General features: G+C 57.9%; 3 protein-coding genes across 4 annotated transcripts; 1 reads left to right on the top strand and 2 right to left on the bottom strand.

The window, feature by feature from the left end:
• The first annotated feature begins 1,496 nt into the window (after positions 1–1,496).
• On the top strand, positions 1,497–6,090 carry MAPK8IP1 (mitogen-activated protein kinase 8 interacting protein 1). Its single transcript, XM_008570517.1, has 9 exons — positions 1,497–1,638; positions 1,957–2,769; positions 2,958–3,033; positions 3,624–3,796; positions 4,092–4,201; positions 4,381–4,497; positions 4,642–4,712; positions 4,820–4,918; positions 5,282–6,090. Exons 2-9 carry the CDS (start codon positions 2,085–2,087, stop codon positions 5,352–5,354), a joined length of 1,404 nt encoding a protein of 467 aa, XP_008568739.1. The 5' UTR covers positions 1,497–1,638; positions 1,957–2,084; the 3' UTR covers positions 5,355–6,090.
• Positions 6,091–6,186: 96 nt separating this feature from the next.
• On the bottom strand, positions 6,187–7,166 carry LOC103588727 (chromosome unknown open reading frame, human C11orf94). Its single transcript, XM_008570522.1, has 3 exons — positions 6,735–7,166; positions 6,488–6,561; positions 6,187–6,299 (listed from the first exon to the last, which is right to left on the bottom strand). The coding sequence occupies exons 1-3, from the start codon at positions 6,836–6,838 to the stop codon at positions 6,187–6,189; spliced, it is 291 nt and encodes a 96-aa protein (XP_008568744.1). The 5' UTR covers positions 6,839–7,166.
• A 2,469-nt stretch (positions 7,167–9,635) lies between these two features.
• On the bottom strand, positions 9,636–16,746 carry PEX16 (peroxisomal biogenesis factor 16). Of its 2 annotated transcripts, XM_008570514.1 has the most exons (11): positions 16,323–16,746; positions 16,105–16,140; positions 15,186–15,262; positions 14,673–14,806; positions 14,435–14,535; positions 13,548–13,628; positions 13,265–13,414; positions 13,102–13,174; positions 12,813–12,932; positions 10,769–10,833; positions 9,994–10,150 (listed from the first exon to the last, which is right to left on the bottom strand). In XM_008570514.1, exons 1-11 carry the CDS (start codon positions 16,432–16,434, stop codon positions 10,092–10,094), a joined length of 1,008 nt encoding a protein of 335 aa, XP_008568736.1. In that variant the 5' UTR covers positions 16,435–16,746; the 3' UTR covers positions 9,994–10,091. The 2 variants fall into 2 exon arrangements, with proteins under 2 accessions (XP_008568737.1, XP_008568736.1); XM_008570515.1 differs by lacking the exons at positions 12,813–12,932; positions 13,102–13,174; positions 13,265–13,414 and having other exon boundaries at positions 9,636–10,150; positions 16,323–16,499.
• Positions 16,747–18,809: the final 2,063 nt, after the last annotated feature.

The raw sequence follows: 18,809 nt of genomic DNA, 5'->3' as shown, positions 1-18,809 counted from the left end.
CCCAGCCCGAGCCCGGCCAGGAGCCGGCGCCCCGCGGCCAGGGCCAGGGCCAGGGCCCGGGCAGCGGGGACACGTACCGGCCCAAGCGGCCCACCACGCTCAACCTCTTCCCGCAGGTGCCGCGGTCTCAGGTGAGGCGCGAGCGGCGGGGGGCGGAGCTGAGGGGGAGGGAGATCTGTCCTGAGGGAGAGGGGCTGAGTCCAGCTGCCTGGGCTTGGAGCCTTGAGGAGGGCTTGAAGTATAGGAGGGGTCGACAGGGACAGCGGAAAGACTGGGGTAAGGAGAGAAGTAGGGGATTGAGAGAACCGGGCTTGGAGGGGTGGGAACGAGGTGGAGGTTGGAGATTGGGACCTCAGGCTGTGACAGGGTCTCCCCTTTAGGGTATGGGATTCCTGGTCAAGGTGGGGCCGAAGCAGGGCCTGGAGAAAAGCGGTGGGCGGGGAAATTGTGGAGAGTTGAGATGGGAGCTGAGGGGCAGCAGCCAGCTTGAAATCTGGGCAGCAGGGACTTCCCAGAAGGCAGGAGAGAGAAATGAGGATGGACTGCTTGGCTGAGTTGGGGGCCCAGGGCCCCTGGGCGGTGGCCAAATGCCAATGAGAGTTGAATAGGGTTGGGGAGAGCTGGCTGTGGCCCTTTGTCTTCCAGGCCCCATCAGGAGAGGTACAGAGAAGGAGCTCAGGGGAGGTGGGGCTGCTGGTGGATGGTGCAGGGGCTGCAGGGAAGGGTCAGTCCCTTTCCCAGGATCCTCTGGAGTGGCTTTTGGAAGCCCAACTCATGAATGTTAGGGCTTGCGAGGGTGTTCACAGGAGAGGGAGCCTAAGTTGTGTGTAGGGAGCTTTGTGTGTAGACATCGTGGAGTGGGGTCCTGGGAGGGGGCTGAGAATGTGGGGTGGGCAGCCCAGGAGACCAGGAAGTGGGCCACTGACAACTACATGTGTCATTCCACAGTCATGTGCTATTGTACTAGGGGGTGGGGGAAAATCATGTTAGGGATTCTTTGTTTGAATGATTCATCCCAGTCTCCTAAGCCAGCTTTTGGGGAGACCCTTCCTTGTGTTTTTTCCAGGCTCTACAAGAATGTCCCTGCCCTTTCTAGGCCATAGCTTCCTGAGCTCCAGGCCAGGGAGTCACCCTTTCTCTGACTTGGGATGGATTTGAGCATCTTACATGTAAACCCTCAATGTCTGGGACTGGGGGTCCGACTTAGTCTCCAGAGAGCTCCTGCTTCTGCCCCTGCTTTCTCCCCGACTCACCACTACACACATTGGCTGTCATCACATTTGTTGAGGCTAAGAGCATCTCCCTGAGGCTTGGCCAGCTTCCCTGAGCCAGGAGGGAGGACGGTCTAGAGCCAACAGGCCTGGCTGGGAGGGCTGTGGCTTGCCACCCCTCCTGCCTGCTCCAGAGGAGGGTTGGGAGTGAGGCCCTTGGCAAGTAGAGGCTGGGTGGATGTAGCAAATGGCCTAGGGGTGGCCTGATGGGGGTAGGGCCAGGGCCTCCCTGTGCCGGGCACTACTGACCACTCTTGTCACAAGGGCCCTTTGTTCCCTGCACAGGACACGCTGAATAATAATTCTCTAGGCAAGAAGCACAGTTGGCAGGATCGGGTGTCCCGGTCATCCTCACCCCTGAAGACAGGTAAGTCAGGACCCTCTCACTTTACCTGGACCTCTACATGCCCTGACTCAGTCCTCCCTGCAGAGAGCAAACCCAGCAGTCTCCAGCTTGCCAAGTAGAGGTAAACTGCCCGTCCTGCACCCCTGTGCAAGCCCGTCTGGGGGCTGCGGTCAGCTGTGGCATGAGCAAGTTAACTGGCTCCAGATCCTGCCGAGGGCCTACTGCCCATGGAGGCTTTGTCTTGGTTTCTGTACTGACAGTCTGAGTGGAGGGAGCAGGTAGCCTGGGAGTCTTGGGTGGGGGGCCCCTGCCTTCAGCACTGACCTGCCTGCTCTCCAGGGGAACAGACACCTCCACATGAACACGTCTGCCTGAGTGATGAGCTGCCACCCCAGAGCAGCCCTGCCTCCACCAAGGATCGAGGTACCTCCACCGACAGCCCTTGCCGCCGCAGCGCTGCCACCCAGATGGCGCCTCCAGGTGGCCCCCCTGCTGCTCCACCTGGTGGCCGGGGCCACTCACATCGAGACCGAATCCACTACCAGGCGGACGTGCGGCTAGAGGCCACTGAGGAGATCTACCTGACACCAGTGCAGAGGCCCCCAGACCCTGTAGAGCCCACCTCTGCCTTCTTGCCCCCTGCTGAGAGCCGGATGTCAGTCAGCTCCGATCCAGACCCTACCACCTACTCCTCAGCAGCAGGGCGGCCACACCCCTCCATCAGTGAGGAGGATGAGGGCTTCGACTGCCTGTCATCCCCAGAGCGGGCTGAGCCACTGGGTGGAGGATGGCGGGGCAGCCTGGGGGAGCCGCCGCCACCTCCACGGGCCTCGCTGAGCTCGGACACCAGCGCCCTGTCCTACGACTCGGTCAAGTACACGCTGGTGGTGGATGAGCACGCACAGCTGGAGCTGGTGAGCCTGCGGCCATGCTTTGGAGACTACAGCGATGAGAGTGACTCAGCCACTGTCTACGACAACTGTGCCTCCGCCTCCTCGCCCTATGAGTCGGCCATCGGTGAGGAATATGAGGAGGCACCCCGGCCCCGGCCTCCTGCCTGCCTCTCCGAGGACTCGACACCTGATGAACCCGACGTCCACTTCTCCAAGAAGTTCCTGAACGTCTTTATGAGTGGCCGCTCTCGCTCGTCCAGTTAGTCGGCAAGGGGCAAGCAGTTGGGAGGTTCCTGGGTGGGGAGAGCCAAAACGAGGGATGTTCCTAGGAGGTGGCTTCAGGCCCCATCTGGTTGGACTATTAGGACAGAGAGCTCTCCACCTGCCCCCCTAAACCTCGACCAGAGCTGAGACCACCCTCCTCCAGCCCCATCCCCTCACCTACAGGTGCCGAGTCCTTTGGGCTGTTCTCCTGTGTCATCAACGGGGAAGAACAGGAGCAGACCCACCGGGCCATATTCAGGTGAGAGCCCTCAGGTTGGGCAAGGCCTGGCCAGGCAGCAGCTTGGGCCACACCCCTCCCTGCCTCTGCCATCACCACATGGCCTAAACCTGACACCTGCCATCAGCATTCATTCATCCACTCAGCCACAGGAGGACAGAGTACCTTCTAGGAACTCAGAGGATGGCAACAAAGGGGATGGTGACAGTGCTGTGGTGCAGTGAGGGAGCCGAGGACTGCTAGCCTACTCTGGGCAGGGGCAGGGCACCCAGGAGCACGAACAGAAGGGATGCCCACACACACACACACACATACACACACACCCCACACACACCTCCACCCCACCCTCCTCCAGATGTGCTCACTGCCCATGACTTCTCAGTTTTGTCAAAGGTTCTGTCCACTTCCTCCCTTGGCCCGTGAGTTCCTTGATAGCAGATGCGTGTCTGATTGACCTTGGTCTCCCCCAGGAACTAGCACTGTGACAGGCACATGGATGCTTTGCAAGTCTTTATTGAACTAATGATGTCATGCAACTCCCCAGCCCCAGTGTGGGCTTGGCTGGAAAAGCCCTGGTGAGAAATTCCTCACATGCCCTTGTTGGGGGACAGGTTTGTGCCTCGACATGAAGACGAACTTGAGCTGGAAGTGGACGACCCTCTGCTGGTGGAGCTGCAGGCTGAAGACTACTGGTATGAGGCCTACAACATGCGCACTGGCGCCCGGGGTGTCTTTCCTGCCTACTACGCCATTGAGGTCACCAAGGAGCCTGACCACATGGCAGGTAGTGTTCCTTCCCTGGCTCGGTGCCACCAGCCCCCACATCTCCCTGCTCTGACTTGTTGCCAGGTGAATGTACACTTCAGATCTTGGCCAGCAAGGGAGGGGGCTGAGTAGAAGTGATTTCAGGTCTATTTCACAACTGAGGAAAGTGAGGCCTGGCCAAGTTGGAACATCTGGGGATTTTGGCACCCTCTGCTGGCTCTGTCGTCCCACGTGCCTCACCCTCCCTCCTTCGTGTGGCTGCTCGGCCCACTCCCTCTGGCTCTGCCCCTCCTCACTTCTCATTTGTTTTCCAGCCCTGGCCAAAAACAGCGACTGGGTGGATCAGTTCTGGGTGAAGTTCCTGGGCTCAGTTCAGGTTCCCTATCACAAGGGCAATGACGTCCTCTGTGCCGCTATGCAAAAGGTACCTGGATCTCTGCTCCTCCATGGATGGGTACCCACCCCCAGCCCAGTCCACATTGTCTCCTGGGGAAAGGGACACAAGTGTCTAGAGGCAGTGAAGGCCTCCGGGCACAGGCCCTGGGATAGGAGGGATCGGTAGAAATGAACAGCACCTGATATGTCCCCATATGGCACCCACAGATTGCCACCACCCGCCGGCTCACCGTGCACTTTAACCCACCCTCCAGCTGTGTCCTAGAGATCAGCGTGCAGGGTGTGAAGATAGGTGTCAAGGCCGATGACTCCCAGGAGGCCAAGGTGAGTTCCCCCAACCCGGTGCCTTGCTTCCATAAACCCCCAACTCTCCCACTGGGTTTGCCAGGAAGAGCTGTTCACCTTCTGCCAGCCTGCACCTCTGCGGGCTGGATGACCACCCTTTTGCTTCTCTTCTCCTTCCCGTAGGGGAATAAATGTAGCCACTTTTTCCAGTTAAAAAACATCTCCTTTTGTGGATACCATCCAAAGAACAACAAGTAAGTGGGACAGGACAGAGTTCAAGGCATTAGGTGGTCTGGAGACCTTATGGGTAGGTGTGAGTCCGAGCCCCTGTCCCATCACAGCCAGACGTGTCCTCCCCCAGGTACTTTGGGTTCATCACCAAGCATCCTGCTGACCACCGGTTTGCCTGCCACGTCTTTGTGTCTGAAGACTCCACCAAAGCCCTGGCGGAATCCGTGGGGTACGTATATGCATGTATCTGGCCCAGTGCCCAGCCCAAGGAGCAGACCCCAATCTCAGGCCCAAGAGCTTCTTCCCTGTGCTCAGTGTCATCCCTCAGTCCTCCCCGCAGCTCTGGAAACCGCCTCCAGACCCCAGTGCAGTGGCCTGGAGGGAGGGCTGGATGGTCCCGAGGGGGGGTTTCCAAGCTTGATAGCTGCAGAACCCTTTCAATTGATGTCTTTCTCGGGAAATAATTTGGTAGCGAACAGAGCTGAGTGGCTCCAGCTAGTGGAACCAGAGCTCCACCCAAACCTTGGGTTGAGATCCTGTTCCTCCTTTGACCGGTGGCTTCCCCAGTCACCATGTGTCCCCTGCCTTCTAGGAGAGCGTTTCAGCAGTTCTACAAGCAGTTTGTGGAGTACACCTGCCCCACAGAAGATATCTACCTGGAATAGCAGTGCTGCCCCGCCCTCTGCACCCTCAGTTCTGGGCCAGGACAGCTGGCTGCTGGCAGGATGTGGCACTGCTTGAAGGGGCACCCGCCACCATCACAGGATGGGGAAGTGGGGGCCGTTGGCCCAGGGTGGGGGAGGGTGGGGGTTATGGGGAGAGGCAAATGCAGCTTATTGTAACATGGGATTAGGTTCATCTATGGAGGACAGAGTGGGCTGCCCGGGGATCAGGAGGGGCAGGGCTGCTGGGCTGTCAGGACTCTGACTGTGAAGGACTCTGGGCTGTCAGGACTCTGGGAGAGGGGTGGGGCTGCTCTGTCCTGGGCCTTACTTCCCCTGCCAGGGGCTCTGGCTCTCTGGCTCTTAGCTCCTGTCTTAATAAAGGAGCCACCTACAAGTACCCCCCCGCCTTGCCCGCATCCCCAACCCCCACGGAAGAGCCCTGAGCTCACCTCCGGAGGACTTTCCAGGAAGGAAATGGCAACAGGTGGAGGTGCAGTACCTGTCCTCAGCTCTGTCATTTGTGGGGCATCTGGATGGCTCACACCTCCGGATGGCTCACACCTCCACCCTCACCGGCATGCAGGCCCGTGGCAGGCTTAGGACCTCAACGGGGAAGGAGAGCTGCAGCAGGGCCCCACCCAGGCAGGAAAAGGCGGCTTCCTGACTGGCCCAGGCCAGCCCCATCCTGGTCCTGTCACCCTGGCCACAACTATTAAAGTGCCATTTCCTGTCTGGACTGCAGTGGGTGTATCTCCGCGGACCCCGTCCCACATCCCAGGAAAGCCCAAGCCTTTGCTGCACAGAATAGCTTTAAGAGGGGTTCCCGTAACAGTTATGTGTCGTAATACTCGGCCATGTCTGGTCCGTCCCGCTTGCGCTGCTGGGCCTGGGAGAGGAGGGGTCGGGGCCCCCGTGGCCGTGGGTGCTTGGGGCGGACCCCATAGTCTAAGAAGAGAAAAGAGGGTATGGGTGGGAGGGAGAGGCTGGTTTTGAATCGGACTAAAGTCACCCTTGAACAGGTGCTGTTGGGATAAGAAGACACTGAGGCTGGACCTGGGTGCCCTCTCTTAGGGCACATCTCCACCATCAGGGAGAGGCAAAGGGAGGGCAGGGGTGGGGATGAGGGGCACTACCATCCACCAGGCCGGAAAGTGGCTGTGGGACTTGCAGGGGGGCCGAAAATTCCTCAGGAACAGAGCGCTGAGACCTGTGGGAGATGGGGGTGCTCAGCCCTGGCCCCAAAGGCCACTGCTGCCTGCCTGTGAATGGGGGCCTCCGCAAGACTCCCAATGCCCAGGATAACAGGGTCAGCCTCTCCTCTGGGGAAGGGAGAGGTTGGGGCAGCAGCACCACTCAGGCCTTCAGGCCCCCAGGAGTTACCTCAGGGGCTGCGGGTGAAGGAGTGTAGCTGCCAGGACAAGGCAGAGGAGGGAGAGGCTGAGGCTGGCCCTGGGTTGCAGAGCCCCCAGCATTGCAAGAACCATCTCCTACACAGCTTCCTGGCCCAGTTTCCGCCCACCTGTCCCTGACAGTAGGACGGAACCTTCTGCCACCTTCCAGGGCCACCTCACAAAGGGCATTAGTTCCAGGGTTCAGTGTCAGCACTGGCTCTGGGACTAGGCCAGAACCTCCACACTGAGGTTTGCTTTTCATTTGTTTGATTTTACTGACACTGTAGGCCACTAGGTGCCAAACCAAGTGTCACTGCCAAAGGGTTAAGGGCATGGACTTTGGAGTCAGATCTCAATTCAAATCAGATCTCAGTTCAAATCCTAACCTTGCCTCTTGCTAGCCAGACAAGTCAATCTGTGTGTCTCAGTTTCCTTACCTGTGAACTAATGTACATAATGTGCCCAAGGTCTGGCACACAGTAGGACCTCCACAGTGGTCACTGAGTCCTCACCGCCCAGATCCCCAACCACTCCCCACTCATCCTCCTCCCTCCTTCCTCCTGCCCCCACCACCATCCCCATCTCTCCCACTGGCATCTCAGTGGTCCTGGGGAGGTCCTGCCAGCTGATGAACATGGAGGAGTCAGCCCTGACCCTCTCACAGTCCCCTGGGAGGGAGCCACACAGGCTCCCCACATCTGCTCTCAGGGCCTTTCCCACGTTGCTCCCTGTAGCTTAGAACAGTCTGTCCAGGGCCCCACAGACCCTGCCACCACCCCTGAGGCCGGATGAAGGGTTTCCCGGTGAGGGACAAGCTTCACGCCTGATCCCCTAGAGTATATGCTTCAGGAGGTCGGGGACAGTTTTGTTCACTGTGGAAGCCCCATCATTTGACACCAGGTAGGTGCTCAATAACTATGCAAGTGAAGAAATGCATATGATGGTCCTTGGCAGGTCTGAGGCAAGGCTGTGGTCCACCTCTGGGAGGCGCTTTCTTGGTCTGGTTCCTGGTGCTGTTACTGGACAGCCCAGCCCAGGCCACTTAACTAATGCAGTGCAAACCTGGTTCACTTCAGACTTGTGGGCAGCTTTAAAAAACATGTCCCTGGCCCCACTCCAGATCTGTGGTATCAGGTCTGAGGGCTGAGGCCAAGGGCCGGTAGCTTTGGTAACCCACTTGCTTCTGAGACAGCAGAACTGCTGGCTGGTCCAGCCCCTCCTTCACCTGCTGAGAGGGCCCAGAGAGGGATGTCCCTTATGTCCAGCCTTGGCTCCTTGAGTGGCCTCACTCATGCTCCTGGTCCCGAGTATCCCCCTGAGGCTGACAAGTTCTGGCATTTCCTCCAGCCCAGTCCACTCCCGTGTGCTCTGAGCCCACATGCTAACTTCCCAATGACCACCTCCTTTTGCATGTCCTGGAGACAACACCTCTCCCCCAAACCTGCCTCTGCATCCTGTGTCCCCACCAAAGCTCACCCTGCCAGGAACCTGGAATTGTGCACAACCTGCCAGACCCCCAAAGCCCCTTGTCCTTCATGCTCCCTCCTCCCGGATGCCACACTCTTCTTCACTGTCCACAACAGTCCCCAAGGCCCGCTTGTTTACACCTCACCTCCCAATCCCCACTGCCACTGCCTTAAGCTGGCTCCTCCCACCATGCAGGTCTCTTCCCCACGTCTGGCTGCCATCCCCACCCACCAATCCATCCTCCACGAGGCTGCTGGAAAGATGCTTAAGAATATACATCCCTTCCCCCCGCCTACCGTAGACCAGGTCCTAGCTTCTTGCCTGGGTATGTGGTGCCCCCTTCAACTTGGCCCTAACCTTCCTCTGCAGCCTCCTACCACATGCTCCCGCCTGCACTGCCTTCTGCCTCACTATGCTGCACACCGCCAGCTGCTGTGCACGGTTTCCTGCACACAGCCACCTCTGCTAGGCTGCCTGGCAGAAAACTGACAAGCAGCTGTGGTGTTCCAAGATCTGCTCGAAGGCAGGCTTTGGCCACCTCCAGGCATCACTGCAGGCAGGCAGTCACCACTCTGACCTGTGCCCAGCTCGACCACTTCCTGTACACTGGAAGTGTGTGCATTTCTGGTCTGTCTCCTCCATTAACCTGCATGCTTGAGGACAGGGAACTCTGCCTCCTTCGTGTCTGACTGCCCAGCACATGGCTCAGTGCCTGCTACACAGCAAGTGCCCGGAGCACTTGTTAAACTAAGCAGAAAGTCACGGGAGCCAGAGCTCCAAGGCTCACAGACAGGCCAGCCCTTTGCTGGGGTCACTGCATTCATACCCCAGTCTGGGACCTGGAGTGCTTCTCAAGGCACTGAGAGGGCAATGTCAGGGGCAAGGCTCTGCACCCATGGTGTCTGGAAGGAGGCAAAGCATGGAGGACGCAGGTGCAGATAGAGCCCTCCCTCGACACTCCAGCAGAAGGGGCGGGCTTTCACAGGGCAAAGGGAGTGGGGCAGTGGCTGAGGATGTGAAAGGTCAGGGAGAAAGAGACCAACCCATGGCCCACACAGTCCAGACCCTCTGCCCTCCATAGCAGCCCACACAGACCCACTGGGAATCGGCAGGGCAAGTCTGGGGAGACTGTAGCTCACAGCCCCTGAACTGTCACCTTTTCTCTCCCAGGGCCCCTCAGGCTCCTGTTCCCTCCCCAGAACCGGCTGGTGCCTGACATCCCTTTCCCATGAGAGAAATCCTTTTACTCTCAACTGGGGAGAAAGGGCTTGTGGTGCCTCTGCACTGGAGCAGGGTTCACCATTCACTAGGCTCCAGCACAGGGAGGCTGGTGGCACCATGGCCTGGGGCTGCCGGAGCCACAGGGACCTGCAGGGGGAGGAGCAGACAGAGGCCCTGGCCAGAGACCGCTGGGCAGTTGTCATCCATTGCCTGGATTCAGCCTTGTTTGTCTTCACCAGGGACGAGTGAGAGAGGAACAGAGCTTGCTCACGCAGCTGCCAAGCCAAGCAGCTTCCCATGCTCATGAGGTTAAATCACAGCTCTCCGTGGCTACAGGAGCCTGGATCCCAATCCTGATGGAGACTTCATGGCCCAGTGACAAGGCAGAGGCTGCAGTGGCTCCATCACAGGAAGGTGCAGTCCAAGTCAGGAGGACATTAGGAAGAATGCTGGTAGTGACGAGGGCTGTATGCAGTGTCTGGCTGGGGAGGAGGTGCCAGGTGCCCCGGGCAGTGCGCATGGAGAGAGGCCACATCCTTGGTCACTGCCAGAGTCAGGTTTATTAGGGAAGGGGGATTGAAGGGCTGAGGGCTCCCCCTGCCCAGAGCAGTGGAGCACGCTGCCCCACCCCTCCCTGCACCCCATGAAAGGGTGTCTGTCAGCCCCAACTGTAGAAATAAATTTTCTGCCAGGTGGGCAAGTAATCCATGAGCGGCCCTGCAACAAAAAGAGCAAGTCAGGCTGAGGGCATGTCCCCACTCTGCCCTCCCCGGGCCCTTCTGGGCGCTGCCACCCACTCACGGCTCCTCACACCCGCTCAGCCAGGGCGTGGGTTCCCCTCCTCTCTCCCCCTAGGGAGGCAGCATCGGCAGAGGTCTCCGGCCACATTTACAGGCAAGGACCTAGAGGCTCAGAGAAGCCAAACGGCTTGCCTAGCTGTAGGTGCCTACGGGGCTGAGTCAGTTCCAGGCTGTCTAAGCCAGGCCTGTGGTTCTCTGCTGAGGGGGACATCAAAACAGTCCAGAGGGCCTCTTCCCTGCTGTAGAATCCCCACCCAGATGAGCTGATGTCCAGGACAGTAAGACACGAAGAAGTCTGACAGCCTGATGCCATCTAACAATCCCCCCACCATGGGACACCCTCCTTCTAGCCACTCCTGGCTCTGTGGGACACCCTGGCCCATGCCTGGGGGTTGTCAACCACCCAATCCTGACCTGGGGCTCCCTCTCCCAACTGTGCCAAGAATCAAATTACAAGGAGCCAGAGAGAAGACAGGGAGATGGACCACGCATGTGATCCACAACACTCCACAATCGCCATCCCACCCACACTTACTTGTGACCAGGCCAACGCCAGGGACATGGTCTGCCAGCAGCTGGAGCAGGAAGAGGATCCTGGCCCTGGATGAAGGGGTGAACAGGGAGTGGCTGAGTCAGGGTCTGGTTCCCTGCAAATGAGGTGGCTGAAAAGCCTTCACTGACCACCGAACTAAAACACCGGTGCATCCCAGAGGACGAAAGGTGACTTTCTGGAGCTAGGACAGACCCCAACACAAAAGGACGAGACCTCTGGGGTGGCTCTGGTCCCTGCCCTCCCCAGCCACAACCTGAGGAGGCTCACAGCTCAGCTTCAGGTTGGTAGTTTACTCACATCACCTCAGACACCCTCCTCCCTGTCCCCTTTCTTTCTGTTCCCTTCCTTCTACTGACATCCAACCACAAACGCTTGCGGAGGGTCACATATGGAGCAGTGCCAGGGCAGCACGGTCAAGGGTTCAGGAGGGAAGATATCCCTGCCACCTGCCCTCGAAAAGCTCCCAGTCTGGCAGAGGAGCTGAGCTGCACAGAAACCTCACAAGCCAACGCTGAAAGCACTCAGGGCCCCAGGAGGGGACTCTGTTCTAAGGAGGGCACATGGTGGCTCAGAGGAAGGGGCATTTATTAAATGCTTACTATATACCAGGCATTACCATCTGTATTAATTCATTTAACCCCTACAAGAAAACCACGAGGTGGGTACTATTATCATCCCCACTTTACAGATGAGGAAATGGGGCACAGAGAGGTCAAATAACTTGCCCAGAGTCAAACAAGTGGAAGGCAGCCTGGCTCCCGAGACTATGCTACACTATCAGTCTGAGCAGTCAAAATGGGATGAGGAGAGCGGTCCTTCCAGACTGTATCTGGAGCCCCTCCAGACCCTTCCCCCAACCTTTGGGGAAACAGGGAATTTCTCTGACCAGTTTCTAGAACCTTCTCAGTGTGGGACACTGCTCTGAGGGTGCTAGCTCTGGCTGGTCAGGTCAGCAGGACAGAGAGCCAAACCAGGGGGCTCGCTATCTGGGGAGCCACCTCTGCAACTGTTGTCAGCTCAGAATTCCTCAGTTCAATGAGATACCTGGACTATGTCTCCTCTACAAGCAATCTGTGTGGGGAGGGAGGTCGCACGATACATGTAAGTCTCTGGAATGTTTTCTCTATGGGTGGAAGAGGATTTACCTTTAGTACCTTATGAGCTTTCAAAGTTATCTGAAAATAGCAGGAATTGCCAGGCAAAGTTACTTTCACTGAGTTAGTATTAAATATTATATAAGCTTACTTTCTGTTGTCTCAGGAAAAAACAGAGGTTGGATGGCCATGATATTAAATGCAATTCCTGTTAATATTCCAGTTTTCAGTGTACTACATATTAAGTCCTGGACAAGAGGGTCCCAGGAACTTTGTCTGTCTCACAGCCCCAACCAATGCACAGAGACCCCCGGTCAGATCATGGTCTGACCTCACACAGTCATCCTGGCAGGACTTTGGGAGACTTGGCCCCAAGCTGCCCCACCCATCACCCACAGGCCTCTCTGCAGCTGAAGCTGGGAGCTCCGGACCCTCACAGGTAAACGAGTGGGGGCTGGGCAAAACAGGCACAAACCCAGAGAGAACATGGATTTGGGATCTAGCTCTGCCACTGGCTAGCTGGGTGGCTTTGCTTAAGTTGCCCAACCTCTTTGACTCTCATGTGCTTCTCAGACAAGTGGTGGTAATCCAAACTGTTCAGCAGGAAGATGTGGCAATGGGCTAGAGGGCGTGGAGAGTCTGCACTGCCACTGTCCCTGTGGGCTCCTTCCAATGCCTCAGCCCTGCCCTCGGTGTCTCTCTTGCCAACAACCATTTAAGCACGTGCATGGGCTGGTGGCCCACAAGCTGAGCAGGGCTGGGGGTGTGTGGTGACTGCCTCTAGGCCAGCACACAGGGGGTGTTCAGTGAACCCTGTTCAGGGGAAGGAGGGAGAAAGAGAAGGCACCACAGGAGTGGAACACCAGTGCCCACTCCCCTGCCCTCCCCTTGCTGGGGGTGCAGCTGGCCACTGGCGTAGGGCAAGGCCTTACTCAGAGAAGCGGTCGTAGAACGGGGAGCGCAGCAGGTAATAGAGCAGCAGGATGGTCCGGCGCCGCAGCTCCAGCCGCTCCCTTCTGGTCAGGCCCTTCCTGTCGCTCAGAAGGCTCAGGCTGCCATGGAGGGGACACGGTCAGGGCCAGGGACATGATCTGGGCCCATGGGAGGAAAGGGGCCATGGGCTGGGTGTCCACAGGGGCAGCCACAAGAGAAGCAGGGAGGGGCTGCTGCCTGCCTAGGTGAGGCCAGCAGTGGAAAGCCCAGTGGCAGGTCTAGGCTCACCTGGTCACGTCCACAACACCAGACAGAAGCCAGGGTGTCCACGACCGCTGACCCCATAGGCCCAGGCTAATCACTGACGGCCAAGGCGTCAAGGATATCTCCAGCACCAAGGCCCGGTTCAGCCCACTCCCAACTCTCTCTCCCCAGCCCATGCAAAGGATACAGTGCAGCAGGGGCCGGGCAATATACAGGGACTCTGCGATGGTCTCCTGCAGCCCCAGTTGGGTGTGGGTCCCACTCAGCAGCTCAGGTTGCTGCTGCCGTCCCTCCCGCTGCTGGGGGACTCCCCAGTGCCTCGAGTGCAGGGAAGGAGCTAGAACACAAGGGCAGCAGATAAGCGAGCCAGGCCCAGGCCAGGCTGGGAGGAGGTGCTGACAGAAGCCAGTCCCTCAGACCCACGCTGACCTCAGCCCCTAGGTGCCCAGTCGGCTCCAGAGTCCACTTACTGTTCTGGAGGGTTCGTACTACCCGGTTTGATCGCTTCCCCACATATGACTGCTCCTGGTTGCCAGGGCTGTGGTCACCATCTAGCAGGGATAGATAGAAGGCCATACCATCAGAGGGACATCTTTTCAGCAGAACCTGCAAAGAATACATGTGCAGCGAATGCTCAGGGGCTAAGGGGAGAACGGATGAGCTTGTCTAAGGCAGCAGCTGAGTGGAGGAAACTGCAGCCAGAGTCTGTGGCTCAACAAAGGACCTGTCCACAGGGGGAAGCATTCTGCAACCCTGCCTGGACTGGGGAAGGTCTGCATCATCTGTGGCCAGAGCCACTCAGCCAAGAACCCAGGCTTCCCAGGGACTAGAGCAAGGCAGGGAAGGCCCAGCCCAACCCCAGCTATGGGGACCAAGGCACCAGAGAGGCCGTACCTCTCGATCCTTTGCTTTTAACAGGACCATGATGAGAAACAAAGAACTGCCCCCACTCAAGGCCAGGAGAGTGATGCCCGGAGGCTGACAGGTGATGGGCCCAAAGCCCCAAGGGGACAGATCTGCTGATGTCCTGCCTCTGGAGACTGTAGCTCTCGATATAGAACCAAGTCCAGAGACAAGGCTGGCAGGATCCCTACCCCCTGCTGATGCCCTGTCCCTTCTGCCTGCAGCCCACAAAAACAAATGAGGACTCAGAAGTCCTGAGTTCAAGTTCTGGTTTTGTCCCTAACCCTTCTTTTTCTTTTCTGTAGGATTTAGGGTGATGAGAACAAAATGAGTTGATGGGAACAGATGTGATCCATAAACAGACAGTACTGTGTTCATGTTGGTTGGGTCAAAATCTATGAATTAGTCCATAAATCCACACCCTGTTGCACTCCAGAGCGGGGAAGCAGCTCACCCGGAGGCTGCGCCTGGGTCTCCCTGTCCAGCGGGACGATGGGGGGTGAGGTCTGGAGGCCAGCCTTGAACCAGATCAGCAGGAACATCCGCAGTACAGCCCTGGGTTGGGGAGTATGGCAGGGCTGGGGGGTAGATAGCTAGCCCACAGGAGGTCAGGGGTCCTCTCCTGAGCAACGTCTGTACAGCTGGCCTGGGTCACCCCCACCCACGTCCTGCCCTCCACAGTCCAGACCTACTTGGCCAGCTGGATGAGGGCAATGACGAGCCAACGGCCCACTTCGCCCCACACCTTGGCGGCCCCCATCTCCATGAACACCTCCACACACTCCAGCACGCTCAGCCATGTCAGCAGCTTCTGCTGGGACAGCGACTGCAAGAACCCCAGGCCAAGAGGTCAGGGGGCTCACCCTAATCCCAGGTCCTCGTTCTGGGAAGGGGGTTGGTCTTCTGACAAGAGATGTGAGTTTTCCCCTTTCCAAGCCTAAGCTTCTAGACTTGAGTTCAAACACCAAATCCACCACTAACAGGTTGGGTGACCTGGGACAGGTTACTCCACCTCTCTGAAACTCAGTCTCGTCATCTGAGACAGGGACACTGACACTTTTACACTTCACCGAATGAGATGGTTTCAGGCTCAGATGGACACAGGCATCTATAAGACCAAACATGCTACACACATAGGCTGCTTGTAACTATTTCATTCCTGAGTCCCTGTGCTTCCCGCCCTCAGTTCCTGGCAGAATTCTCACCACAGGCAATGTTTTCCGAAGCTCCTTCCGTAGGATGCCATCATTGAGCAGCACAAGCAGGTTAGAGGCAGAGTACACTGAGGGGTAGAGTGTGGCCTTGAGCGGCTGGCTCTGAAGCCTCCGCCCCTCTCACCTTCTCCCCAGGGCTGCAGGGATTACCTGTCACCTGTTGTGCTCAGACACCCACGGACTATGTGGAAACTAACCTGCCCCTCAGCCCACTTCCTCAGTGCTCCACACTCCCCAATATGATCTTGGGTGGACCAAGAAAGGACAGATCGGTCAATCTCAGTGACAAACCAGCTACTACTCTGCTGGATAGCACTGGTCGTCCAGCTGGCCAGAAATACCCACTGTGTTCCAAACAGCCGCAGATATGTGGTCCCACCTCCTGGCTTTTGGTTTCTCTGAAGCCTATCCCTGGAAGTCTACTCCATCTCTACCTTTCAAAACCCAGCTCATCCTTTCAAGACTGTCACCTCCAATACTGGGAAAACACTACTGAGGCAGTTACACTCTGGGAATCCTGGGACCTAGGATATGTGGATTTTAATCTTGGTTCTGGGGTCATCAGTGGCTATTCCCTAACCCCACTGAACTTCTGTTCCCTTAACTAGACAGTGAAGACAATAACAGTACCCACCTCATGACTGTAGGGAGGATTAACTGGCAAAGGCATTAAAGGTGCTTAGCCCAGCGCCTGACCAGTAGTAAACATTCAGTCAAGGTCCCCAGACGTGTCTCTCGACTACGGGAACACTGAGGGCCCAGGACGGTGCACAACGGACCTTTGTCCGATTCAGTCCTAGCACAGGATGATCTAACGGGCAGCCCAGGAACTCGAGCCAGGGTGGTCACCCCGTCTGGGAAGCTCTCCCGGGCCCAGGCCGCCCCCCCCCCGCCCCAGAGCCCGGCTCACCCAGCTCTGACAGCTCGTGCGAATCGGCGAAGCGACCTAAAGAGAAGATACAGAAGGCGTCGGGGAGCGTTCGCCTCAACCCGCAGCTCCGAGTTCCCTACAGGAAGCTAGACGGGACTTCTCAAGCACAGCGATCACTATCCTGACTCCACAGGGAAGGGGACCACTGGGGTCACAGGTCGGGGCCCCGAAGCGATGGGTCAAAGGTCAAGCGGCACCTGCCAGCAGGTAACTGAGGCCCCGCACTGCCGTCTCCAGCTGGGCTGTGGCGGCCGGGTGACGAGTCACGTACTCCTGGTAGCGAAGGCCCAGAAGCCGCAGCTTCTCCATCCTGCCCTAGGAACCGAAAGACTCACGGACCGACAGTACGACTGGCTGCGGCGCCCTGCTTCCTGCGCCCTCCTTCCTGCTTCCGGTTCTAGGCCCGCCTCTCAGTTGCTTAATTTCCGCGGGTCAGAAAGATGGTGACATGAAGATGCACTGAACCACACTTCACCTCATCTCTTAAAGCACCTCCTACTCGGATAGCGCTTAGCAACTGCGGGCTTAAACCCGCTCCGCTACTCCTTCAAGTCATTGGTTAATACACGCTCCGCCCCTGACCCACCCAATGTCGTCGAGATCCGGCTCTTCTGCCTTCCGGGTCGGCTGCTCTTGCGCCTGCGCAACTAAAGCTCCGGGAAAGCTTGGCAGCAGTCTGAGCAGTTTATTCTAGATAAGGAACAGGATCCCGGAGTCTTTCCAACAGAATGCCGAGAGTGTCGAACGGGAGGATCGGATTTTAAAGGGCTGGGAGATAGCGCGCGGGAAGGAGCTCAGTCAGACTTGGGAAGGCGCGGGGAGTCGGACTGTATCTCAGCAGGCTCGCGTTCGGCCAGTTGCCCGTACCCCACCAGAGGTGCTGGGGAAACTGAGGCAACGAGGAGTCCAGCCTCCCAACGCAGTCTCGATCCCCTAGCCAGCACAGTTAGGGCCCCGATTTCGGTCCCAGCTCCCGCAAGGACTCTGCCTATCAAGAGCGCACATCTGCACTCCCACCTCCCCGGATAAAACCCTGACCTGGGCTTCTGCCTACGGATCGGGGTGACCTTGGGCAGGAGTTTCCCTTCTCTGGGCCTCGGCTTTCCCCATCTGTAAAACGGTTTAAGGGCAGACTTGGTCCTTGAACTCGGGATCAATCTCAGAGCACTTTCCGGCACTCGGATGCACCTGCCGGTCCTCAGCTGCGCTCCAAGGGACGGGGGCGATTCCTGGGGATACCTTCCCAAGCCGAGCAGACTCCTTGGAGGGGATGGCGGCGGGACAGCAGCGGCCAGGGGTGGAGGGAGCAAGCGCTCCGGGGCAGCCGCTGATTGGCTGTGGGGAAAGGGGCGTGGCAGGAGTGGGGCTGCGGGCTTGTGCCTTAGGGGGGGAGGGATCGCGGATTTATGGTACCCTGAGACTAGTAATACATTATTTTACTTAATCCACCCAACCCCAGATATTATTCCCAGATGAGGAAACGATCCACTTAAGAACGCCCAGTCAAGATTTAAATCCTGGCCTAGTCTGACCACAGAGTCCAGGCGTTCTAAACATCACACCTCACCAGGCGGCCACAACCTTTCCTGTCCCTAACCCCACCCTCCAACCCAGTTTAGTTTTCTTCTTTATCAGGTGGGGAATTAGAGCTCACCCAAGGAGTGAAGGAGGTGTCCAGGGAACTCGGGATAGGCAAAGGCCTTGGAGAACAGAGGAGGTGGTCAGGAGCATCGTCAGCACCATTTCCGGCCACCTCTCGGGTGCCAGGCTCACTCGTCCTCCTAAGCAACTTCGCCAGGTTGTTATGAATTCCTGGTCCCAGATGGAGAATTAGAGGCCCAGAGAGGGGAAACGACTTGGCCAAGGTGGCACAGAAAGGCATTGTCCAAACGGGGCGTGGCAACACCCTCTCTCCTGCTACCCACAGCCCAGCAAGAGCATTGAAATGTCTTAGCTCCCTGGTCATGAGGCAAGTTAGCAGCTGGATGGAAGACCTGGGCTGAGGGCAATGGGTCTGGGATTTTCTCCCTTCCTCCCCCGACCCACCATCACTATGAACTTGTTCCCAAACCTCACCCTTGGCCTTTCCTCCATCCCCTCCCTCTGCAGCTGTGGAGAGTGAGGACAAGTGAGACTTTCTTCAGCACTCCCAGGCTGGTGGTCCTGTGCTTCTGGGAAGGACAGAGAGGCAAGGAGGACACAGAAGCAGCCTTCCCAGGACAAAATATAAAGGCGCTAGGTCTGGAGCCTATCTCTTCTTTCTCCCTCTAGGACTGAGACGGGGAGCCTGGGCTCAGCCAGGTTGGCAGCAGCGGGCTGCCAGAATTTCCTTTCTAGATCCCGGGTCTGATTAGGACCCAGAGACAAAGAGCGGCCCTGTGTGCAGCAGGCGCCCAAGGCCTAGGGCAGCCCCTCCCGCTGGACCCCTGCCTGGACCTGGCCACCTGGCTGGGCTGGAAGGGCTTCTGGGCAGGTTGGGCTGGATCCTCCTTCCTTCAGTCTGCCCCAAGTCACAGGTACAGATGAGGACACCAGAGGCCCAGAGAGGGGACCTGACTGGTCCAAGGTCCCACAGCAAAGTCCTGGGCAGAGCTGGCCACACTGGCCTAGAGGACCAGCACCCTTTTATATGCCCGCACCTGTCTCTCCTCCTTCACACCCCCAGAACAACTCCTTGGAGGGCC

Source organism: Galeopterus variegatus, unplaced genomic scaffold (genome assembly GCF_000696425.1).
Source record: "Galeopterus variegatus unplaced genomic scaffold, G_variegatus-3.0.2 Scaffold608, whole genome shotgun sequence".
NCBI classification, from domain to species: Eukaryota; Metazoa; Chordata; class Mammalia; order Dermoptera; family Cynocephalidae; genus Galeopterus; species Galeopterus variegatus.
This window is presented reverse-complemented; position numbering and strand designations above follow the sequence as displayed.

What these genes read in the sequence shown, in the direction of transcription:
- MAPK8IP1 (XM_008570517.1), top strand. Translation starts at nt 2,085, where the DNA reads ATGGCGCCTCCAGGTGGCCCCCCTGCTGCTCCACCTGGTGGCCGGGGC. An exon ending in ACCCACCGGGCCATATTCAG is followed by an intron (nt 3,034 to 3,623) that starts GTGAGAGCCCTC and finishes GTTGGGGGACAG; the next exon opens with GTTTGTGCCTCGACATGAAG. An exon ending in GCCCTGGCGGAATCCGTGGG is followed by an intron (nt 4,919 to 5,281) that starts GTACGTATATGC and finishes CCTGCCTTCTAG; the next exon opens with GAGAGCGTTTCAGCAGTTCT.
- LOC103588727 (XM_008570522.1), bottom strand. Translation starts at nt 6,838, where the DNA reads ATGGTTCTTGCAATGCTGGGGGCTCTGCAACCCAGGGCCAGCCTCAGC. An exon ending in CTTCACCCGCAGCCCCTGAG is followed by an intron (nt 6,562 to 6,734) that starts GTAACTCCTGGG and finishes CATCTCCCACAG; the next exon opens with GTCTCAGCGCTCTGTTCCTG. An exon ending in ACTTTCCGGCCTGGTGGATG is followed by an intron (nt 6,300 to 6,487) that starts GTAGTGCCCCTC and finishes TTCTCTTCTTAG; the next exon opens with ACTATGGGGTCCGCCCCAAG.
- PEX16 (XM_008570514.1), bottom strand. Translation starts at nt 16,434, where the DNA reads ATGGAGAAGCTGCGGCTTCTGGGCCTTCGCTACCAGGAGTACGTGACT. An exon ending in CCTCAGTTACCTGCTGGCAG is followed by an intron (nt 16,141 to 16,322) that starts GTGCCGCTTGAC and finishes TCTTCTCTTTAG; the next exon opens with GTCGCTTCGCCGATTCGCAC. An exon ending in TGGCGTTGGCCTGGTCACAA is followed by an intron (nt 10,151 to 10,768) that starts GTAAGTGTGGGT and finishes TTTTTGTTGCAG; the next exon opens with GGCCGCTCATGGATTACTTG.